The sequence below is a fragment of the Lonchura striata genome, chromosome 14 (genome assembly GCF_050655825.1).
Source record: "Lonchura striata isolate lonStrDom1 chromosome 14, ASM5065582v1, whole genome shotgun sequence".
NCBI lineage: Eukaryota > Metazoa > Chordata > Aves > Passeriformes > Estrildidae > Lonchura > Lonchura striata.
The window spans coordinates 12522921-12549195 of NC_140716.1; the positions used below are offsets into that span (position 1 = coordinate 12522921).

General features: G+C 38.2%; 1 protein-coding gene across 43 annotated transcripts in view; it reads right to left on the minus strand.

The window, feature by feature from the left end:
- Positions 1-26275, minus strand: part of RBFOX1 (RNA binding fox-1 homolog 1) — a 1274894-nt gene that overhangs the window by 166021 nt on the left and 1082598 nt on the right. The window contains exon 1 of one of the 43 annotated variants that reach the window (XM_085591772.1): positions 20523-20543. The exons of the other annotated variants lie outside the window; for them this stretch is intronic. Within the exon in view, the coding sequence (XP_085447898.1) occupies positions 20523-20534 (12 nt within the window). The 5' untranslated portion in view covers positions 20535-20543. Of the gene's footprint in view, positions 1-20522; positions 20544-26275 lie in introns of those variants that run through there. 43 annotated transcript variants of the gene reach the window in all.

The window sequence follows — 26275 nt, forward strand, 5'->3', positions numbered from 1 at the left end:
CTGAACTAGAGTCAAACATAATTTCTTCCCACCAGGTTCACCTGCATTTACAATAAATGGGAACTGAGGGTTATTTTCCCTTGAAGTGTGCCTCCAGTTCCTGTTCTTCAGACATTGTGCTGACATTGTGCTCCCCAGAGAATATGGGAATGCTTCCCTGTGCTTGGGATCCTACTCTTCGGGTGGCCAATAGCAGCACTTGAAATCACCAAGAAAAAAATCACATTAATCAAAATTAGCAACAGAAGCCAATTATTTTAGTCTTTTTAAGAAATTACTTGACCAAGAGAAAACCTGACTTCATGTTTTTCTTTTATCTAGAAGAATTTCCTTGTGTCTTTAAAGAGTGTTAAATGTTTCTGTGATGACACCGCTCTCCCCCTTCTGTTTTGCTTTTGGGCCAGAAAAAATTTAAGAGAACTTTATTCCCATGAAGCTTTTCAAACATTGATTTGGAGACAGAGCTGAAATTCTAAATTTTGAAATGAAGAGCAGACTTTCTCTTCAGTCAAAAGTAGTTCTATTATCCATCTGAATCAATAAGATAGCATTTTTTGCACATAAATTCTGTTCCTGTTTATAGAACCGCATATCTGTGGCAAATTCAGCAGAAATTGCTTGGTTTAATTTCTAGCTGTAAGTAAAACAAACGCAGACACAGCAGGAGGCAAGGAGGGAAGAGCTGTGATAAAATAGGTTGAAGACTTGCAAAATACTCAAGATATCTGAGGAAGAACAGTTAAGCAGTATGATGTGACCTATTATAAAAGTGGGAAAAATAGGTTTGGAACTCTGCTATGACTTATCTCTAAAATGCAATGGTAAGAGCAGAAGTTATTCACCATTTACTAAAACCCTAGAGTGAAATATTGTTACTCTTTATATGTCGTTCATGAAACAAAGTTCACTAGAACCTTGATGTGAAAAATTCTGGGCTGCTCTGGTATTACGAAAAGAAAATGCAAAACATTGCTAAAACTGGAATGAAATCATTTGAAATTTTGATTCAGTGCTCACCATCTCATTGGATTCACAGATCTGTCATTTCTAGTTGATGCCACGGCAGATGTCTGGTAAGGAGGTCACTTTACCTACATTGACACAGTATCTACACAATATCTACATCTATTAAAGTTGGTTTTGGTTAAGAACAGGCTTTGCAAGTATATAGATTCATTTTCTCTTCTGTAATACCACAATATCACACACATTTGTGTTACCGCATTCTGAGATTCTCCCCACTACTTTAACAAGCCATTTTAGTGATTCTCTGCAGTTTTTGCTCATGTGAACATACTATTTCCTCATCCTATTTACCTTTTAAAGACCAAGTATTAGAAAAAGAAATAAGTGAGAATTAGATTAGGAAAAAAGGAAACAAAAACAATGTATGCATGGGAGAAATAAGATTTAGCAGCAGGCAAAAAAAGAGAGGATGAAATTAAAACACAGGAAAAGAAAATGTTGTACATGACATAGTAAGTCTTGGCTTCATTTACCATGACTTTGCATTTCAATTAAATACCATGGAGACATGAATATTATATTAAACAGGATAATCTTTGAATTACCTGATGAATGCATTTCTGCTATTTATACTTATAAAAATGGGAAAATGGTAATGCAATTTTTAATCAGTTGCTCAACTTCATGGAGTAACATAATTTTAAAATAATTACATCTTAGTTAATTATTTTAATTCCCACTAAACTACTCTTTAGTTTACCTTTGCAAAACCCCAACAATATGTATTTTTCTTCCTTCCACCGTATAATTTTAAAAAATATATATAAAAGACAAGGAGTCAAATTACACTAGAGGAACAATGTAAAATGTTAATTTATCTTAGAAACATCACTTTTCAAAGAAGTTATATTTTTCATACACTTGCCAGACAATACTTACACAGTGGAAACAAAACTTTCGAGCAGTTAAACTTTCACACTGTAGCCTGAATGTCAAAAGCTGATGTGAAATTCAGTAAAGGAGATGAAACTGCATTTTTATAACCAACTAAGCTGCTGGGACAATCTTGTTGGATAAGTCAAACCTATTGAGTTTTGTATAGTACTTTATAGTAATAATAGATATAATGGAAACATCAAAAAGAACCTCTCAAATGGGAGAGAATGTCAAAGAGAGTTCCAGAGCCAACAAACTGCTATAAGAACACAATGAGAAAACCATGTTTAGACCACCAAGACAAGCTTCAGAACACAGAAACATCAGATGCTGAGTGAGTTTTCCAGCCCCTCTGTGCATCAGAATGAACACAAGGTGGTCCCTGCAGCCTGTGCCCAGCTCAGGCTCTGGCAGTGACCACACCTGGCTGCACCCACCACCCTCCACTGATCAGTAAATCCAGGTGAGAGGGACTTGGAGAAAGCATCACCCACTGGCCATCAGGGGCTCCTGACAAAGCAAACCTCCCCTGGCCATGCACACTTCCTCATTTATCCAAGTTTGTCAGTACAACCAGCATGTGGCATGTCTTCTATTAGCAATCAAGTCCTACAATCCCTATTGACAAGACGGACAACAATCCACTCTCGTAAAAGATTCATGACACAACTTTGCACTCTCTACTGCTTGCTTTCTCATAAAACCAGTGCAAATCCCATCAAAAATTTAGCAGAACCCCTGCCTCATCTGTTTAGGCCTGAAGCTAGTTGCAGGGACAACTCATTAGGGACAAGCTCATTAAAACCAGCCCTGGAGCAAAAGCAGTTTGCAAGTCTCCTCATTTTTATTCACTTTCACCTAGCCATTGCAGCTCCTTGTGCTTCCCAGATACAGAGCTTCTAATGATAAGCAAGGCTGTTTCCAAGCTCATGCTCCACCAAATGCAGCTCCTTCTGTACTCCAAAGCTAAGGGAGTTCTGTTCATTTGTAAGGCTTAGATGGTTCTGTGTGGAAAGGCAGCATCAGGAAACCCAGAGGATTCTCTTCTGAGTACATTAGCAAAAGGAACTGTGAGTAGCTATCAAACACACACTAAAATCCAAACAGAAATCAAGATGTGCAGAGCTAACAGTAGCAGATACACACACCCTAGGATTCAGCCACATGAATGCATTTGGTATTTCATTTAATGGTTTTAGCACCTTTTACTAGCTAAAATAGGCAAGGGGTTTTTTTTAATGGGAAAAAGGGGGAGGAAAAAAAAAGAAAAAAAAACCAAGAAAATATTTCCTTTCTCCTTAATAATAAATATTGTTTAGATAAAGTCAGGGGGTTGGAGTTGTTAATCTTTTCTGTCATTTGCAAAAGTTACTTTTGCCATGAGCACCAGCTGGGGAGCCTCACTAATATCTTCTGAATTAGATGTCTAAATTTAGGTATGGTAATAAGTAGCCCAGTTTCAAATACAACAGAATTTGCAAATCATGGTTACAGATCTGAAGACTGCTGATCCTAGGGTGATTGCAGAGTTTCCTTACTTCTGTCATGTACAAAGAGAACTGCAAAGGTCTGCCAGGATGGATTTCCACTCCTCAGGACCTGTGATGACAAAAGCTGGTGAGTCCTGCACAGGTCAATTTGTGCACCAGGAAAAAGAAAAAAACTCATGGAGATCCAGCCTCGAATGTCATTTGCTAAAATTGGTCTTAGAAGAGCTTAATTCTAGCAAAAGTTTCTGCCATGTGCCTGGCACAGCAGTTCAGACACAGATCCATGCCCAGAGAATGCATCAGGCTTCTGAGGAGTGTCTGACTGAATTTGGGGGAGCAAAGATCTGCCAGCATGGCAAGTGTGTTCCAACAATTCCACAGCTCAGCTTTGAAAACCAACCAAATTCTACTTGCCCATTTGTGCAGAAAAACCAAAAATGTAGCCAACAGTCTAAGAGAAGCAGCCTCTCATTCCACTGCAATCCCAGAAGAAGGGTTTTAATTTACATTTTTGCAAGCGTGCTAATATTCAATAATGTATTTTCACCTTGCCTGCATTTTATACACAGCACTACAAACAGGATATTTTCTTATTCTTGCCAAGTCCATTCTGTGCTCAGCTTACGATGGTGTGTAACAATCTCATTGATTGTCTTCAGCCCATCACCCAAGGCAACACATCATCAAGGCCTGCAGCACTTTTCAAAGTAAAAATAAAAAAAAAATTGATTATTTTGCTTTCCTTACTTCTGTCCAACTATGCAGCCAGAGTCAAAAGTATTTACTTAATGTGGAAGAATAAATTATTTGCAAGATCACAGGCCAAAACTGTCAAAGACTATAAAACCTGACATGCACAATTTTTTCCCAACAAAAATATTATTGCCATGAAAACTGTTGCACTGATGTAATTACTCTGCACATTGTCAAGTGCCATGAGCACACAGCACCTCAAGACAAGCAGGTAAACTGATGGGGTGTGAAGTTTGTTTCATGCAAAGGCCCTTGCCTGGCTGCTCAAGACACAGCATCACTTAGCCAGCATCAACACAACCCCTGGCACAGATCAACAGCCCTGCACACAATCCTCAGCCCTGGGTTAGACAAATCAGCCTCACCTTGCACCAAAAGGGAGTGGGACCATTTAATGGGTGGTTTAAGGAGCAGCTTAAGAAACAGGAAAGCCCAGTTCCCATTTTTGATTGCTTTTTTAGAGAAAAAGTGGCTGTCTTTCCATTCAACAGTCTGCAGTGGGGGCTTCGATTCTTTTACTTGCTTGAGTAAGAGGCACCCACACATTAAAATAAAGTCTTAGTCAGAAACATTATTAACCTTATTTTGTACAGTTTCCTCTGCTTCACTTTGCACAGGATGAAAGCTGTAACACCATTAATGCAACCCAAGTAATGAAATCAACTTTTCTGAAAGATGAGAACTTACAGAGCAAGCTATTTAAAATTAAAATTAAACAAGCTTTACAAAAAAAAAAAACCAAAAAAACAGCCCACTTTATCTAATCCACTGTGCAAATTGCCAGCATTTTGAAAACATTCAAAGGGCCATGCTTATTTTTCTATTATTCTCTTGTGTCCCCATTAAAAAAGTACCTGAAAGCTGCAAACCTACATGTTTCATAAAACCTACTGCAGATATAGAAACTTCATAGGACATGGATTTGTAAAGAAAACAATGGCAATACAAATGCATTTAGAGTGAGAATAACAATGTTTCTTTTGTCCTTTAAAAACCAATAAAATTTATCAAAAAAGCAGCTTAGCAACACAACTGAAATTCAAATGCTTTGAAATATAAATAAATATACATTGAATAACATTAGCTTTTTGATTCTTAGACAAATATTGCAAAACTTTAATCTTTCTAACAGCTTTTCAAAGCCACCTTAGATATAAATCTTCTTTTAAATTTAACTATAAAGTGTGAGAGGAGTGGAATACTACTCATTGCCGCATTAGCTCTACTCTTTTTTTCTAAATTATTTTCTTAGAAAAATAGGTGATTTCTCAGTTTCCAAGTAAACCATAAAATATGAGCAACTTTAGTGTAGAGCATTTAGAAAGAATGTGAATACATCATATATGTCACTTACTGTGTGGGGGAAAATCCAAAAACAAATACCTCTGATAAGCCTTCATTACTGCAATACTGAGTGTTAACAGCATAATATCAATAAAACTGAAAGATGCAAATAGGTAATTTGGATTAAGCATTTGGATTACTTGTCATTAGTTATTAAGTCTTGCTCCAAATGAACTTGCTCTAAGGCACTAACATATTTGCAAATACTGTGATTTCTTTTCCCGACAGAAGTGAAAACACACCAATGCCATTAGAGATGAATTTAGTGTGGGTCCTCCAAGCAAAAATGCAACGACTTCATTGAGCTTCATTACCAACACAACTTTGCCTTATTAAAAATTCCAAACAAACAGGTGTTTCACGCTAGGTCTACTTCTAAAATTGCCTTCTTTTTATTCCCAGGGATACATCAAGAGCTGAGGGAGAATTCATGCAGTATAGATCAGTCAGGCATTGACAGCACATCACACTCTGACAAGCTGCTTGGCTCTGTTTAAAGTCTAAGTTAGGCCTTGGCCCATCAAGGCCGTGGCTATTGAATTATTGACAGCCTCTCACTGTGGCACACGGGGAAAGAGTGCTGCAGCCTCAGCTCAGGAAAGATGAAATGGAAACCCTCTCTGAAGCTTCCTTTAGCACGTTAAAGGAGTTTTAATGGTCTTGTTTAAAATTCAGTAAGAGAATATATTACGCTGATTATATTTTCATCGGCTAAACAAAAAGTTTGGGATGCTGCAGAGATTATAAATGGAAGGAAAACTACACAAAGTATAAACTTGATCTACACCAAGAAACTGACTTCTGCTGAATTCCAAATTCACACCAAATCCTTCAGCTTTACGTGCCTGACCATTTTCACCATTCTGTGCTGTTATACCTGGTGCAATCAAGGGTTAACAGTAATATGGAAGTTCATCATCATCCCAAAATACAGGCTGGCTGTTAAAATATTCCATTTCTGCTCACACCATTAAATCTGCAAGCCCCTGCAATGGCCAGCCCATGTTTCCCATTTGCCAGCCCCAGCAATTCTCTCTCCCTTTTCCTTTCTGGTTATCAGAAGTGCACCAAGGGGTGTCAGTAAGGAACTGACCACCCCAAGCCTGGTTTGTTTGTTTTTCCAGCAGAACCTTTCTACAGGGTAAACCACCATTCCTCCACAACTAGCTGATTAATATTAAAAATCCACATATTCTTACATAATTTATTTTCTTCTTCAAATTTATACCTGCCAAGCTTTACTTGCATTTTAATAGCTGATGTCAGACAAGCAACAAGCAGAAAGTTCCATCTCAGGACTGTAATTTTAAATACAATGAGACTCACATCAGCTGTCTCACAGACACACGGAAAATTATTCCACGTGGACTTCTAAAGTGCATCCTAAAAGCTTCAAAGAATGAGGAGGGTTTTTTAAAGAATTTTAAATTATGCTTGGTGGGGAGGAGGTGGGGGGGGTGTTAAGCAATTTGTCTAATGTGACCCTATACTCATTTCTACAATATGCTACCTCCTGTCAAATCAACAGAGAGCCAAACAGCACATCTAAATTTGTGTTCATTTGCCTTCTGCAGGATTATCTTTGCCACGTCAAGCATTATAAGTAAATCAAAGATGCTTCTCAGGGGCTGTAAGAGTGGGGCTAATCTCCAGACAAATATTTAGAAGGCAGCTTAGCCTGCTCTGGCTTTAATCGTTTCCAACTGATTTGACTTTTTCTAATTACAGCCTTTATGTTATAAAAGCCATTTTTATGTTGCTGAAGAGCAGTTTCACTGCAAATACATGAAATTTTGCTGAGTTTCTGTTCCCATGTTGATTATGGAAATGGTACTCTAAAGCTTTCCTCTAATTAGAAAAAACACACTTCACACAGCATCAACAATTTTTAACATTAATCACAGAGTGACAGTGTCCTTTTGTGTGTCTTTAAGTAACATCTCAAAATATGACACCATAAAGCCACCATATCCCACTTGGGTATCATACCAGCAGCAAATTTCACATTTTTGCATATTATATTTATTCAAACACAGAATAGCATCTTTGAAGAAGCTGTTTAGTAATATAACCTAACAGAATAAGATAATTAAACTTCTGGATACTCTGTGTTGAGGTGCTTTCCAAACCTATGAACTTGAAAAATTCTAAAACTCCCACACAAAGCAAATTATACATCTCCTTTGATAAATCAGATACCATGGCTACCTATTACTTTTAGCACTTCCTTGCCTTCTTATCATCCCCATAATGAGCTGAGATAATGTAGTTTTGCTTTTTTTGCACCAACTCACAGACACTTCCGGCTGTTTAATGGAAATTAACCGCAACCTAAATGCTGGGAACAACAGAAATCAAGGTAGAGGAGTCAAAGAACACATAGCATAAGTCCATTCCAAATTCTATACATTCCTAAGGCATGCTTCCCTAGAACAGGAAAGATCTTTCCATTTACAGTCAAAGCTGAGCCCAGAAAAAGCAGTTTTGATGAAATATAAATAAGGCATGTGATAATACAAATTATTTATGCCATGACTTTATGCAACAGACAACTCTGAACACGGCAAACTTCCTATCTCTGTGCAGAAAGAATCAACAATAATATTGTGATACAATGAGAAAAACAAAAAGAGGATTAAAGGGCTGAAAGTTGGTATGATTTTATTAGATATAGAAAAGATGCTGTAGGAGTCAAAGCTGAAGGAAAAGTCAAAGCTGAAGTTTCCACATTGGAGACATATATGCTTAAAAAATATGCATAAGCCACTTTCAGTACTGAGAGTGGTCGAATTAAATTGCTGTAGGGTAAACGAACACCAGGCAGAACTGAGTTCCAGAAGGCATTTTCAGCATGACCTCTCTCTGAAATAACAGGCAGCACTCTCACAGAATCTTGCATAGTGCTGTGACAACAATGTCTCCAAGTTCCTTTCATTTCTCTGAAAAATTTAGACTTGCTGACACAATCCTGTGAGGTGTCAACAAAAAGCATTTATATGTCCCCATTTGCTAGAATGGAGGGCATCAATTACTCGGGCATCAAATTTGACTGCTTTATTATCCTGGAGACTTGTTCCATAATAGCTTGTTACCCTTTTTGTAAAAATTAAAACTGTACTATTAATAACTCTTTGACAAGGCTTCAGATCTCAATTACATTAATAATAAATTCTTGGCTTTATGTGCTAGTTCCTCATCTTTTTCATCCATAACGAGACTTTGTAAAATTGGCAAAGAAACTAGAAAGAATGCAAAACTATATGATATTCCTCAAAAAGAAAACTTTCTAGCCTCCTACTCTGTTCAGTTTGCAGATGTCCCAAGATGAGTAAGTACACTCAGTAACCCTTCTTGGTTAAATCTGAGTTTTGGAATGTTGGAAGAAGCTGGATAAAAGCACCCAGAGAAGCAGCTGGGAGCAGAGGGCTCCGTTGTTGTGTCTCTGTGGTGGATGCTGGGTTTGTGATTCAGAGCTAGCAGGCAGTGGTGGTTCCAGCACAGCAGTGGAATGAGTGTTTGTGTTCCAGGTACGCTCCCTGCTGAGCCACACAGCTCCTGTGGGTGCTCCCCCTGAGAGTCTCTCTTTTCCAGACTGAGTGTCAGCCAGGTATCAGAGCAGTGGGAATGGCAGACAGCCAAGAGCCTCTTCCTAACACACTGCATAGATCCAATAAAAGGGTTTGGCTTGCTGTTTCTTTTTTTTTTTTTCTGAACTGCATATCTTCACTTCATTGCCTGTTTTAACACTTACACAACACATTACATTGATAATACTGTAGGTCTAGGGTGGAAACACTGAGGAACAGAAAATTATAAACATGACTACTCCTTTACTTGAAATATCCTCCAATGGGCACATTTTACACCAGTTCTGCAAAGACTCTATGGGGTCTGTTTGCAAACCAAATTTATTTTGGTTTACACCAACACATTTCTCACAGGGCTGTTTATTCAAGACACTGCTATCAAACTCATCAAAGAAGCAGAAACTCTATCAGTCTTACAGTTGTCCAAATTACACCCTCAAAGTCCTGCCATCTTCAGTTAACCCTCAAAAGATGAGGCAGAATAATTTTTGCCTGTAGCTTTGAATCTCTAAAAGTTACCAATCTAGATAATGACCACAAAAAAATCTCAGGAAGGGACCAAAACTGAAGCAAATGGAAGCAAACCAAAACTTTTTGCTGCTCTACAGAAAGAAGTATATATAATATTAGAATCAAGTCACTTTTCCAGCACAATAAAGACAAGACAAGCATTTTCAGAGGTGATTATCTTCCACTTGGATATCCCAGTACAATCTGGTGTTTTCTATTGCTGTGAGGAAATAGATTCACTGCTGTGAGGAAATTGAGGTCTTGATGTGTCTGGGAACAGAATTATTAGCAGAGCCATACTGACTATACAAACTTTTTGGGTTTTTAAACCAGTTCTTCCTAAAGTAATCCCTCCTTAACAATAGAGTCTGTCTGGGACTTTTTATTTTAGTAAATATATGTTTTCCCCCTCTCTCTAAAGCACTAAAGAGCCAACATGCCATGTGTCTGCCCATCAGAGAAAAGGTAAAACTGGATTATCAGACAGGACAAGTTTGTTATTAGTGAACTCTGCATCTTACATATATTCAGATGCTTTTACAGAAATAACTTTGCAAGGAGCAGAGGGGCTGAAGTTGATAACTAGTTATAGATTTTCAAAGAAAAAAACTTCCAGATGTAGGATGGATCTATCTTATAGCCTACATCAACATCTCTCTGCAGAGGATTGAGACAAAATCTCAGCAAAAGGCACATTATCTCTCATCTACTTATTTCTGGGCCTGTGCCCCTGAAGAAGAATCATTGACCCAAGAACAAAATAAATGCTCTCAAATATCGGCAGTGGAGTTCCTAGAATTTCACACCAAAGAACTATTCCCCATTAAATAAAAAGACCATAAATTCTAGGTAGTTTTTAAGCTATACCATACAATTAAGATATGAAAAATATCCTTGACACTCTGTAGAAGTATTTCATGAATCTGAATAATGTTTTGGAGTCAATAATCAGAATAACTTCTGCCTTAGATTGTCAATATTGCTTGCTTATATAGGATTTTGTTTTGTTTTTGTATATACCAACTTCTGTAAGGTAACCATAGTTAATTTCAAGAACAAAAAGAAATAACTAGGAAATGTACCAAATTCTGTATCCTGACATGTTCAAATGGAAAAAAAAAGAAAAAAAAAAGGAAAAAAGCTACACTTTAATGTTGTTGGGGAAAAAGAAAGCACAACAAAGATACAAAACTTCAGACATTTTAAAAGAAAGCTGTGATGCATTCTACTCTAAGCAATTCTTTTCCTAATAGCTGGATAAGGAATCTTCAAGGTTGAGACTCCATTTCCATAGCATCAGCCACTGTGCAAACACATATTTGCTGTTTAATTAAGAAAGGACTCCCAGTGTCCTATACAGATCATGAGAAGTTCCAAATGCAGTTCTGAGCTGTCCTGATTTGAATAGAAATAAATAAGCATTTTTAAATACTCTGTACAGTCAGAGTGAACATAAAAACATTCTTGAATATACCCAGGTACCTTTTGTTTTTACTTATTTTCCTGTCGGAATCTGTGGTATTGATGATTCCGAGGTTGTAGAAAGTCTCTGTCTTTCAGCCCCGCTGCCAAAGCAGAAGCCATAATTGGTCTGTGCTGGTTTCAGGGTTGTTTATTCTGTTTATCTCTCACATGTTCTGCTGCCCTGCCCAGCTCTGTCCTGCAGGGCAGCGTGTGGGGCTCTGCCCTCAGTGGGATGTTACAAACATTAAATACCAGAAACTCCCTGGGCTGGATTTACAATAACGTGCCAATATCTGTCACCTACGTTGGACAGTGTGTCCCCAGCCTGAACCAACAGAAAAATGCCAACACCACAGTGAGACATGGAGGGCATGAAGAAGGAGAAAAAGGACAAGGCACACCCAATTTCCTCCATCGTGTCCCCTTTGAACCCCCTATCTAGAATCCTAAAATTTTAGTTTTGCACCCATGCCACACTTAATTATTACTTATATCAAACATTCAGAGCTGGTAATTCATCCTGTAAGATTGAAAACTCTTTTCCATGGACAGAGATCACAGACAGTGTCTCTGGGGGCTCTGTCCAGGGGGGTTCCTGACCCCTGCCAGGGTCCCAGACCTGCCAGGGCAGCCAGAGGGATGCCCTGGATCCCCACATTTTCCTCCTTTCCTTTCTCTAATATGGCCATGACTCAGTGATGAGCTTGCAGGAGGGGCTGTTCCCCAAAGTGGTGCCAGTCCTGCAGCTGCTCCTTGCCCCCACTGGCCTCTTTCACAGGGCTGAACAAGGCTGGGGTTTGACTCTGGCCAAATGAACCTGCAGCAAATTGCTCAGCTGCAGCCAGGTGAGCTCCTGACTGGTTCAGCGAGCAGCTGCACAAACACTCACACAGGTACAAGGAAGGGCAGAAGTTCCCCATTCCTTGCAGAGTCCCCTTATTTCCCCCAGGATGTGGGTGAGGATGGAGCTACATTTTTCCACTCTCCAGCAGAAGCAGCCAGGAAAGTAATGGGAGGTACAAAAGAAGAAGATTCTATCAGCCTCTTACTGATTGCAGACAGCAAAAGTGCTTTGGGGTTTTAATTTTTAATACATGTTCAAAAAAAAAAAGTGGAAGTTCTTTAGGAGTTTATTATAAAAGTACCATAAGAGCAGTCAAAGTACCAGCCTTAGCTGCTCAGTCATATCACTTGTGGAATCAGAGGAGCCTGCCCTGCCTCCCCACCCCTAAAACTGTGCTAGCATGAACATTGCAGGCCTGGCTGCACTGCAGGACAGTCTGGGCCCCAATAACAGCCCTGCTCATTGCACTGCACTGCAATTTTTAAAAGCCTTTTCTCAGAAATGAAACTCTAAAACTACCTGCCAACAGGTCTCTTAGATACACTAAAGCCTGGCCTCCAAAGGAGAAAGGAACACAAGTAACACCAAAGGTCAGTGTTTGATGTTCCATGTCTGTATTACACACCTTAGCTACAATACACACACATACTTCGCTACAATACAATTCAATTTTACTCTTAGAGACCAAACCAAATTTATTGCTGTGGAAATTGCCGAAGCAGACCTCTCCCAACCCCCTCCCATTTACCAGTTTTTCCTTTTTTTTTTTTTTCCTAAAACCACAGACTGAAAGCAGGACATCTCCATGGTATTTAACCAGCCATCGTGAGGCAGGGAAGTGCACTTTGAACATCAGTGTGCTAACAGGATTCCCTGCACAGGAAGGAAAAGGTCCTGCACACCAAAGCCACAGCTCAGGGGGCTGGGACTGAAACAGAAATAAAAAAGAAACAGAGCTGGGCTGTGGGCACAGGGCAGATGCCCCTGGGAGCCCTGCACTCCTTGTCCCTGGCCACAGCTGGGTTTTCCTTCCAGAGCCTGGGCACAGGAGGCTGTGCACACAGTTTCCATCCTGGCAGCCTCACATTGCATCCTGAGCATTTCCCTGGAAGTGAAAATCCCTTCCAGCCCCAGCCAGAATGGGGGATACCCCCAGCATTCCCCCAGGAGAAAACCTGTACTGCATTAGAGGGAGCAGGGCATTTGTAGGACTCAAGGTAGGACTTCTGAGGATGAAAGAACAAAACCCTGCAATGGCCAATTTTGTAATTCATCTTTGGGAAAACTGGAAGCTGTTAATATAATGAAATCTGAATCCATTCAGATTTCATCCATCTCACACTATTTTTTTTCACCTTTACCCATCATTAAGAGTCTGGCTCCTTCAGGGCAGCAGTTCTGTACCCTTCCATATCTATGCAGACTTTGCAAATTTCTAGCATGCACTCACCAATTAAACACTGTTCTACTTCTCTGCCACAACTGCCCATTACCTCAAGCCTTCTAAAAAAAGAAGGAAAGAAAAGAAGTTGAACAAAGTTACAAAGTCTGTTGATATGACATAGAAATCTACCTTTTAGATAAATCTCAAAGTTTTAAAAATAAAAAAATAATGCTTTCCCCTATCACAGTTACTAGCTAATGACCTAAAATAGTTTTGGCCTGCATAACTGTGAAAATCTAAAATTCCACAGCACTTCAGAAAAGTCAGAGAGGCTCCATTTCCTACAAAAATGGTGCAGAACAACAGGAAACAAAGGTTATTTTTCAGTGTAAAAATAAATGAATTTGCATTATTTCACCCTACAACTAAAGCACACTAACTACTTAAATAAACAAAATTGACTTTAAAGACCTGGACATTCAGCAGTCCTACAGACATGCCCTGCCAGTTCTCAGCAATGTGTAGCCAAAGAGGCTACATCTATTTCCTGTGGTTCTGCACCCAGTACCTTCAAAATCATAAACCCAATCCAGAACTAGTTTTGTGAGGCCTTTTACTGTTTTGCTTATAGTTTTATAATACCAAAAAGCTCATCAGCTTCTATATAATAAATTTGTGGTATTTTAATGTGTAGTATTTACCACATAAAGTAAAATCACAAATGAGTTTACAAGACAAAACAGTCTATTCATGCCTTCCATTTCCAAGAGAACACAAATGATAGATGTTATTACTTGGCTCCCTTATAAAAATTTGTGGGATACATTTTTGCAGCCATATTAAAAATGAGAAACAAAATGTACAATTGAAGACAAAATGTAACAACCAAAGAATAACAGGGTTCCTCAACAAAATTTTTCCTGCAAAATGGGTTTTGTAACAGAATTCAGTTACATGTAGGATTCCCTCATGGATCCAGCCCAGTTCCAAAGGATTTAACACAAGGTGGGAATTTTTGGACTAGCACACCTCATAATGGAAAAGTTTTGCTATGTAGCTGACAGCTCCAGCAGGACAACAGTAAAAAGGAAAATAAACAGTAAAATAAAAGGAAAAATAAGGAGCAGGAATTCTGAAGTGACCTGGTTCAGGATTTGTTCCTGCCCTGTCTCCTTTGGCCAGCCAAATGAAAATAGGCACAACAGAATTTTCCCATACTTTGTATTTCTCTTAAAAAATCCAAAACCTAAGCAAACAAATAACACCGAACAAAAAAAAAACCAAAAAAAACCAACCAAAAAAAAAAAAAAAAAAACTACAGAGCAAAACAAAACAAAAAAATGTTTATTGTTTTGGCAGAAAATGTGTCTCAAGTCATATCAAGATAGATGACAGACCTGTGGCATATTCAGAAATGGACACATTTGACAACTCCAGGACAGATGCATTTATTTATGTATACAAGTGTGCACTGCATAGGAAATTATCTCTCAACTGCCTGAAAGCAGAAAACTTTATCCAGTTTTGTTTGTTCTTGTCCTGAGCCCACACACAATCAGTGTGTGCTTTCCTATATTTTAGCAGTCCACCTCAAATTGTTAATACATGCTAAAATAACTTGCTCATATTACATGCTCTAAAGCTTGTAAATAAAATATATTCACTAAGGTATTCCTGCAACACACCTTGATCATCAGCAAACTAAACCTCAAGAATATAAAGGAGATAAGGAACTTTAAATTAGAGCAGTTGGATGTTTTTCACATTGTACGCCAGTGCAGAATTCTTTTTAAATCCATTCCTATAGTGTCTTTAGAACAATTTAAAATAATTAACAGCTCTGTCAATAAAGTAGCAAAGTATAAAACAAAACTTTTAAAAGCAGAGAATGTAGGCTTCAGGGTGAAGATTTTGTATCATACGGAGAAAATAATTCACCCAAATCTAATCCTTGATATAAGATTAGATATAAGTAGTAAATATTTAGAAACTTTTCACTGAGGCCTTTCATATTCTCCTTCTTGAAAATACTACTTGGAAAAGTTAACTCTCGTTTCACTGGTGCTGTTCTCACTTGTAAATGAATGCCATTATCACTTCAAATGTATGACATCAGTTACCTGTCAGCAGGCTTGCAATTAAAGTAATGCTTAGAGAAAGTGGAGTCTGCTTGTCCATTGATGCAGGGCGACAATTGTCTGTAATTTTAATCGGGGTTACATGCATCTGCTGATAAAAGATGAGACCTGTTAGTGTCACTATTTTGCTTTCATCTTTAGGTATTCTGCTTTTTTTTTTTTTTTTTGTTCTCTAATATTACAAATGCTCGTTGTGATGTTTTAAAAGGAATCCCAAATCGCATTAAAATAGCGCTGGAAGCTGCACACTGCGATGAGATAAAAGTGGCTCTAATGCGTGAGGAGGTGTTGAGTTAATATGAAAACAGCTTTGATTCAGTAGCCTCTGTCTGACTGCCACTACAACAGAAGTAAAAAGGCAGTGGGCAACTCCCCTCTAATCACCTCCTGTTAGCTGCAACTATAGGCAAATTGCTGCTGAGGATTAAGTGGGGAGACTATCGCAGGATCAGTGTCAAGCAGAAAAAAGACTCAATTTGTGAGCAATCATGACTCCCTAATCACTTCTCTAAGAGCTTTAGGAATTACTAACAGTAGTCTTTAGAAGCTTGGACACTTCATAAGCACCGACCTACAGAGATAAGGAATCGCTTTTGACCACAAAAGGTGTGATTACCACAGATAGAACAGTTAAGGATAGAGATAGAAAAATAAACGATGGCTGCAAAAATACCGAATTTGCCTTCACCTACACTGTACATCTTCAGATGACTGAGATTATGATATATGTGTGTCAACATTGTGACTGCAAGCTGAGATAAGCTGAGGCTTGTATGGTTTGGAGGCAGCATTAGAACAAATCTGTCAGCAACAATGAGAAGAAAATGCCGTACTATTGCAATAGTGTTCCACCCATGAACAGTGGAGGAGATTCTACCCAGAACGTATTTTCCAGCTGTTCCTACCCAGTTATTCCCTGCTATTTTTTTTTATTCCCAGCAATTTTTACTTATAGTAAAAAATACAAATAAAATGAACAACAAACACCTGCTATTTAATCTGGAGACAATCTTATTGATATTGACTTCAATTTTTTTATGTATCATAACCCTCCATTAGATTATAAAATTCAATAAAAAACACAAGCACTGGCCTTGTAACACCTGACAGATCTATAATTGTAGGGGTCTAAAAATGAACATGCCCAACAAAAGCTACCATTTTAGAGATTACAAAGTTTATTCTCCCTTTGTAGTCTGAGATGCAAAGTGATGGGCTCGATTGCTCAATCAAAAATTACTTTTCCTGCTATTGTTTTACATGGCCTAATCCCTCAGCATCATAAAGCTCAAAATAAATGAATATTTAACCATGCTGCAAAATAAGTACAAAACGTTGTTCAAAGTCAGGCATTACTTGATCCAGGCACATCAGGCTACTGCTCACCGAGAGTAGATGGAAATGTATAGCACATGTAAATGTCACAATGATACCTGACTCACAAACACACTTATTGTGGTCAGGCTTAAATGTGTTTCAGCCATAGAAAGGAGCAGTTAGAGTAAGATCAAAAAGATTTATTGAGAAATAGAATGTATTATCATTGATTCTCTGCTAAGAACAAGACACAGCAGTTGCAGTGCTTTTGTTGCACTGTAAGCCAAAGTGTTCATGCACATCAAGACTTGCTGCAACTAACATTAATATAGAGAAAAGGGATAAAACACAATTAGGGCACAGCAATCAATCAATGACAATTCCTTCTACTAATGCACTGATAATCTCAGAGGAAATGAAAATAAATAAATAAGCCAAACAAAAAAGCTCTGCCCCGAAGTGTTCCATGCATCTCGAACTTGAACTGGAAACAGCATAATAACATTATAAACTACCTTCTAGGGCCCTTCCACAGAAAGGTAAGAATTCCCAATAAAGAGTAACTGCAAATTAACAATGACAACCTGTGCACTATACAGAATTACGAGCAATATTATTGAAACCACATCACTGAATACTGAGACTGTTATACCAGCTCCCTTACAGCATACACTCGTAGAAACTGCCAAGATAAAGAACGCCTTAAGTTTATAAAATAATTCCTTTCAGCTAAATGCTAGAAGACATGACATAGATGGATTTTCAATATTTAGATGGGATTTGGATTCATTGCTTCTTATGGTACCCTTCCAACAGGAGATAGTATTCCATCATAGAATGTACTTAATGCCTGTATGTATTCTGCCTGTGTTGGCATTAGACAAGAAAATCTTTTGTCTTTCTTGCATCAGTGCTTTTAAAACACGAGAGAAACTATAAATATGCATTTTATTTTTTTTAAATAGAAGTTTTAATTAAAACCAGTTGCCATGCATACTGTATAACTCCAAAATAGCTATATAGCTATATTATTCTTCTTTCCTTATCACTTGAGAAGTATGGAATAGGTTAAAAAGTACAGCACCCCATCCTACCTGCAGCAAAAACCACACGAAGAGTGTTTTCTTGAAGCACTGTCTGCTCCTTTCCCAAACAGAATTACCAGCTCTATGTGCACATACATATTTATAAAATTATTTGGTGCTAGTTTACCAACACTTTAATCGCGAAGTTTTGGGTATTTTGTAATGTGTTCCTACGCAAGAAATTGGTGAGATTTCACTGTGAATTAACAAAAGCAAAATGTCTTCACGCTGCTATTCGAATTGGAAACAACAGAACACATGGCACGGTATTACAGCACAGCAACTTCGCAAAACTCATCACAGGCAGCAGCGCTGGAGCGGAGCTGCTCCATCCCCCCGCCGGGTCACAGCCACTGGCCACATGACGTGGCCAGCGAACGACGGGAGAGTCATGGAAAAGCCTTCTAAAAAAAGAAAAAAAAGAAAGAAAGAAAAAGAAAAAAAAAAAAGCCTCCTTAAAAAAAAAAAAAAAAAAAGGCATAAAACCCCCACGAGCATCACCAACAAAACCCCGCGGTTTGTCCAATTATCGACCATTAACCCCCATTTTCTCTCTCCATTTGCACCCTCTGTACGCGAGCAAGGTTTCTAAAGGGCCGGTTTTAATGAGCTGGAATAAGGAGAGGCAATGTTTGCCTGCCCGTGCAGTGCAGGGCTCTCCAAACTAACAGGCAGACACTGCAACACATTTCTTGCCTTCTAGGTCAGCATTAACTCTAGTTTTAGCAGTAGTAGCTAAAGGCAACTGTACTGTAATCAAGCATCTCAGGGATGGTTTTCCTTTCTTTTTTTTTTTTTTTTTTCCTCTCTGTTGTTGCTGCTTCGTTGCAGAATCCCCTGTTTTAATATACAAACTCACCCCACTGTGAAGTAAGCCCTTGCAGGGTTGGCTAGCCACGAGAATATTAGTGGCTACTGGTTAGCTCCATGGGAAGGAAAAAAAAAAAAAAAAAAAAAAGGAAAAAGGGGAAAAAAAAAAAAAAGAAAGAAACGAAAAAGGGGGGGGGGAAGAAAAAGAAAAGCTTTCTTTTAAAAAAGGAAAAGCGTCAGGGGTATGCGTAAGGAAAGGGAAAAAGGATGGAAAATTAATAATCCAACAGGCAGGTTCCCTCAGTGTTATTAATCATGCTGCTTCTCACAAGCTAGAGAGGAGCTGAGATTTGCACATGGGAGGGGAGGGGAATGTTCACTATTGGCCAACGAGCTCATTCCTATACATCTCAGCCAATCCTTCTTTTTTTCCTTTTTTTTCCTCCCCTCTCCCCCTCCCCCCTCGCCTTAAGGTACAAATATATCTGAGAAGCAGTTACAAAACCCTGGAAGATGAAAAATCATGCTCCCAGGCTAGGCGATGCTTGGTCCAGTTAATACACTATAAACTTTATTTGAGCTGACTTCTCATTTGATCCCCTTGTGACAGGGTCAGTGAACGGCAAGCAATTCCATCCCAAATCATGCCATAATCGAATTGCTGCCTATTTCCCGAACCTATAATGAAAAAGGCAACCGAAATAATGCAGGTAATGTTGGCAGCCTCCCCTTGCTGTCGTACATTATTACTGCCGATTGCTTGCCTCCATTTCCCCTGTACTCTAACAATGAATATATTTCACAGCTCACTTGCTTTCCTGTGTGGGTGGTATGGCATAGACACCTACATGATATGAAAGAAAATCTAAAACAATAGGGTTTTGTTTCTGTGCACAGCACCTAACAGGCTGCTGGTAGGAAAGGCAATTTTGTCAAACTGCTACAGGAAAAAACAGACTAGTGAGGCTTAAACAAGACTTGGGGTAAAAACACCATCCGACTTCTTTTTATCTATTTAACCTCAGCTTCATCTGATCATCTACATAATGAGTCAAGCATTTATTGGCACTTTTTGAATAAATGGCATTACACAGCTGCTCCTAAAAGGTTATTTTAAAGTTAGGGTTTCCTAAACAAACTACTCTGGAGACACAGGAGATATTTCTCTGCTAATAGACATGTTCTGAAAGAGCCACGTATTAACAGCCTGAGAATTAGCTCCACTCGAAACAGGAGAATCTCTACCAATTCACTGAATTATCACAGCTGCTGAAGCAAAATCTGCAATCCCTGCTCTCAGCTATCCTCTGCCTGTAGTGCCAGCAGGACACAGAGCAGGAGCTGCAGGGTTTATTACAGCCTGTTTAGCACTCCTGTCCACTACAGCCTAGGCCATGACTGCTTTGAAAAACACAGACTGGGGCTGCATAAAGCAGGCAGTAATCATGAGGTAATTACATTTTCAAATGACATAAATTAACCACAATTGTGAGAAATATTCCCTTTGATCCACCACTGGATGGCATAAATATGACTGTTTATATAACCTCTTACTTTGAATCTCACTTTAGAAGAGTTTGAAGCATGAAGCACGCAAAGCAAAGACTTATATAATGAACAGAAATTGTATTTAATAAGGACAAGGCAATACTCCACTCCATTTCCCTCAAAAATGCACACAATAGCAACCAACATGGATAAGAGGATACAGCAGTACCCTTTGCAAAATCCCAGTGCTGACAGACTTGAACTCTGTTCCAGCCTGAATTCAGAGCTCAGTTTCTACCCAGTCCCTCACCCCATGCCAGGGCAAACCACAAGGCCAGACCAAACGGGAAATTCAGCCCATGTTTATTCTGACCTATAAAGACATTAAAAAAAAAAATGCACTCACCCATTTTACCATAAATCAGCATCAAACATTTGGATCAAGTTATTTATCACTTCATGCCCTGATATAAAGAGGAAAAACAATTTTAAAACATCACAGCTGGAGCGCCATGAGAATTCTGACTCGATATTTGGAATTGTGGCGGGTACCTTTCTATTACATTGGCACCTTTGATAATATTTACACAGCTAAACACTGTGGTGTACAATTGCAGATTTGAATGAGAGCACTTAACCACATGACTTTCAAAACACATATTTTAATTTTATCTGGATTCTAATTGCTAATAAATGATGTTTTCATTAATTGGCCAGAACCCTTATTTCATTATCTCAGACAAGAGAAACAGGCACTGTAAGAAAGCATTGTAATTTTAAAGTAATGCAATCCTTCATCTGACTAGAATACAATATGAATATTTCACTATTTGAATGACTCTAATTTTTCACTTCCTGCTCAGGCAGAACTGATTTGAGACAGCACTCCATTTTTTAAAAAAATATGCATGGGTTCAAAAGTGCATGCCAACATATGGACATAGAGTAATTCTTTAAAAACTCAGCACTGGAGGCTATGAAGAGTAGATCTTATACAGAAAAAAAAAAAAAAAAAAAAAAGATCAATATAAAGAAAAAATTGTTCCAGATGTAATTGAAGTCATACATTTTTACATGACTTCTGCTATACACCCAATTACTGCTATTTATCAAACAGCAGACAACATTGAACCTGGCAGCATAAAAAACAAATTTTACTAAGTTAGGAAAAAAATAAAAAAAAAGAAAAAAATCATCAGAAAGGGAAGGAAGAAAGATACAAATAATAAATAATTCAATATTCCTGAGGAAAGCTCTTGCAGAAAAGGCCTGACTGATTCAAACATCAGACGTGAGGCTGACAAGAGATATATCGATTTAGACAATTCTATCATTATTATTCCAGCCTGAGTCCTTCAGAAAAGCTGTTCTTTTTGCCCCTGTTTTTATTGCTGTAACTGCCAACCTTTCCTCTTCTACCTTCCTCTCTTTGAACTTGGATTCATTATGGCTTTATTCTCAGTCTAGCTATAAAACAGTAAGTAGAAATCCTGGTTTCATCTATTAGAAATCTAAGTTCCGTTAAAGATACAATGGTGGAAAATATTTGCTTTATGTACATGCTACTTCAATGCTGCCTTAAAATAGGTCAAGTGCTTCTTGAAGTTTCTAATTATAAGAACAGGCCTTCAACTTCAGGATTAAATACATCCAAGATGACAGCACTGTTTAGCTCCAATTTAACTTTGCTGAGTTCAGACCTTTACCAAACTCACCAGTGACTGCCCCAAGTTGATATGTGAACATAAACTATTTTTTGTACACAATCTGATGTTTTAGTTTGTTTTCTCTACCTAAATAGCTCCACACCACTGTAGTTTTTCTCAAAAAAAACCCAAAACAACCAAACAACAAAATCCCAACCCAAAATCCTTGCAGGTCAATGGAAAGGAGTAAAATGAAGCTGTATAATTACTGGGAAAAAGCATTCCTCCATTAAGCATCTGCAAGCAGAACTATTCCTTTGCTGTTCGATGTGTTAATTACAACTGGATAGGATATGCCACAGAAAATTAACAGTCTTGCAAAGACATCAGAGGTAAACACACAAAACAGGAGCTGCTTAAGGGTCAGGAGAGCAAGTCAATTTTGAAGAAAGATAAAAGAACTGTCATGTATATGATTGCTTATGAAAGAGAAGAGGGCAATCCTGCCTTGTTATCATCAGTTAATTAGGCACTACAGTCAGGCGTGCACACGCTGCAACATTTGCCATGGTAATCAAATGTATTATTCAAATGTGAAACAAAACAAAAGCAACAGCAACTCTGACAGGGGAGAATGCAATCTGCCCACACAAAGGTGCTGAATTAACTTTATCTGTTAAAAGGAAGCTCAGGAAAATGTTACATCAACTTTCTCAAACCGCACTGCCTTGAAATTCAGACTACAATTCTGCTTCTGAAGAAAATACTCTTTTCCAAATTTGATTCACATGTGAGGTGGTGACCTTTGCAAGCAAAGACAAGGGTAATGAAAAGCAATTGATAGTGCAGTAGGATTCTCTTATGTCTTTAATATAAATATGACACTGAGACTAACAAATGCACTCTTGACAAAGCATGCAATCTCCTGAGTAAAAAAAAAGAAAAAAGAAAGCAATATACCACATTTTCCCTGTCCAGAGCCATAACTGCAAGGAAAAATAAAACTAATAACTGCTCTGCAAATGATGTGATGACACCATGTGATAACTACCCTGTCTCAATAAGGCTTCTACCATGTTACTGTACAACCAGTCTTTCTTCAGTTTGTACAAAATGGATGCTTTTTGGAGCTATTTTTATTTGCCTGGAGAGAAGACATCCAATACTAAGTTTGGTACCAAAATTAGGATCTTTGCCAGGGAATGACAACAAGCTAATGGCTTCTCATGTCTTAATATTAAACTTTTAGACAACATAATTTTCAGATCATGTGTTTCCTTTACACGAGATCAGCAAGCAAAATCCCACTGGATTTTTTTCACCTTAAGCAAGCCGTGCATTCCTAAAGGATATTCTGGATAAAAGGTGAGCTCCCTGCTAGCAGGGCACAGCTCCTCAGGAAACCCTGGGGGAACTGGGAGAGGGATTCCAATGAGCTGATCAGCTCCGTGTGTCCAGGACGGGGTGAAGGACCTGGGGAGGATGGGATCAGCAGTATCCTTTGCAAAATCCTTTATACATTGTACACTGATAGGATGTACAAATATCTACCACACCTACCCCCTGAGCAGGAGCCTCAGAGCCACCATCCCATGCTGCTTTCTCCAGGCTCCCAGTTCCTGCACAATGATGCCACGAGGGAACCTCTGAAATTGTGATAATCTCATCACCCCCTGCCTCCATCCCTTGCTGAAGCAAAGAAACAAATCCTCAGGGCAGGGGCTCCTGGAACCAGCACCAGCCCTGTGTTCTTGAGCACGCCCTGTACTCCAGACTTCTGCAAGACTAGGAATTAACTGATACTTTTTCACACCCATTTTGTAGTTCTTCAAACATTTTCCCATTTCACATTCTTGCATAACAACTATGGCTTCCTTCTATTCTGCCAAAAAAACCCACTGACAATACAATAAAGAAAAATATCTTTGCTGAGTGGGCAGGTACTGACCAATTTTGATGATTAAATTATTCTGCAAATACCAGTGAAAAGAACTAATAAAAATACAAAATTATGTAGTAGAGTATTATCTATTATGCTATTATTTTGAAGACAGCTGCCATCAAAAGATATATATCCCTAGTGAAAATCAATGCAAATGGAATTTATCTAACAAATCTGTATTATTTTTTTGAATGTCTCTCCTTTTCAATCCCTCCTTTTCCTGCACAATATTCTCAGTGTTTGACCATCTCAATCAAATGCTGCAGAAGAAAATAACACAATACAGAAGTCACTCTTCTGATCAAATTAGGCTAACACGGATCAATATGAAACCTTAGTGCATCTGCAATTTCAGAGTCTTCAGTGCCCAGACATTTGGTAATCTGTGAGAAAGAAGTAATATCTGTTTCTTTGACACGGACGTTTTCTTTTAGTCAGTCTGTCACTTCCCATTTCAGTTAACAAAATGTTGGATGCAGCTCATCATTGGACAAATATTACAGTCCTATAGAGTAGAAAATAGAAGGAATTGTTTCAGACTGAAAATTCAATACAAAACCAGATCTGTAAGGAATTCCACCCACTTTAGAAGACAGAGAGACATAAATGTGAAAACATAACACTACATATACACCTTATTTTTCCACAAACCATTCAGAAATGTTTGAGGTTTATTTTGAGAGAAAAAAAAGTATGATAATAAAAACCATGTAAAACAGAAAACAAACAAACAAACAAAAAAAAAAAGCAGCACCTCGAGAAAAGAAAAGCAGCACCAATACAACTTCCTGGCCTTGCAAATAGGCCTTGTTTTACCTTCTAATCAATGCAAATATTTACTGTGATCAGAGAGAGACGACCTGGCTACTAAATCAGTTAAACATTCACCTTGCTAATACAAACAGGTATGTTTTCATAACCTAGAAATGCAGGTGTCTCATGGTCAGTGGACAAAACATCTGGACTGGTGAGAGGTGTGGGGACATAGAAAGAAAATAGCAATCTGCAAAAACAGCTCCATTTATTCCTCTTTATATTTACTGCATTTCCAGCTGTCAGATTTATGTAGCTGGAATCTGAAGTGTGAATGAAGCAAATAGTGCCCATCCAAGATTCACACTTGACTTTGTGTTACCCACTTTAAAACTGCACTGCCAACTGTTCCAAGACTCCCTGAAACCCCCAAGCCCTTTACCTTTACCACTCATCCCATGAAAGGTCATACAAATATTTGCTATGTAAAGAGAAAAACAGATACATATGGAAAATCAGGAGCATTCCCACCACCCGAAAATTGTTGAAACATGTGAAATTAAGACAAAGAAAATGTCCTTTCTTACTATTCTACACAGAAGGGAAAATTAAAAAAGGAAGAAAAATAAAACAAGCTTTCACTTTTCACCTCATAAGGCACCTGCACCCATTACATCACATAATAAACTTTGTCAGACTTTGCTTTATATCCACCCAAACTTATTCTGATTTCTGCTTCAGCGTGAAGCTCCTTATACTACAGCTAAAGAAGCAGTGAAATGTTAAGAACCATACAGAAAAATATTTCCATCTTAAATAACTCTCATCTTAGAGTGCTTTCCATTTAAAAAACTCTTCAGTTGCAATGGAACTCACTTTGTAAATGTTCCACACAAGAGAAGATGTGTCTTAAGTAGCACAAAGTCATTGATAACATGTACAAACATCTACCAATAGAGCTGGGCTTCCATATCTTCATAATCCACAAATGTTAATTAAAACTCTACTGAAGATCTTCAAGTGTAACGCCTGAATTTTTAGATTACATGACACTTGAAAAGTTCAAATAGCGCACGTCTTAGTGATGCACAACATAAAAACTGATTTTCAAGAATAAGGGTCAACATGGCACTGCAGCATTATTACAAGGAACTCAATTTACTGTTTCAGCCTCTTCATTTTAAGATATTGCAGTTTTATCAATTTTTTTCCACACTTTAATTTGTTTGATTATTAGGCAAATACCATATCAAAGCAGTGAGACTAAAGAGAAATTTCATGCTCTTGAACTTCAGTAAGAAATGCCCACCAGCAAGAAAGTGAATACAATGCAATCTTGAATTGCCAAGGCTCATCTCAGCCCCAAAGAGAGCAGGTAGGTGGTGCTTAGAAAAATACAGTTGTCTGGAAAGACTAAGTGCATTATGAGAAGCTTTTCTTTCACAGGACTATTATTTCCTGATTATCATCGTGTCACCTGATATTTTTTTCTACATCAGCAGGAAATAACAACACTTCAGGATTTAAAAAATCTCTTTGAATATGTAAAATAATTTAAACATATGGTGTTCTGCATTATCTTTCAGTGGGATTGTGCTCCAAGTGGGTATGGATATGATTATAGCATTAGCTTTTCCTCTTTTGCATTTAGAACATTTTTCCTCTCCTCATGTTGATAGGGAAAAAAAAAAGTCTCCTCAATCCACTAAAATAAATACTTCTGTTATATTCTATTGCTCCAACAATGAATAAAGCAACCATGCAGGTTTATAATATCAATTCACAGGGTTCTTTCTGCTTCAGTGAACTGTTTCTGAA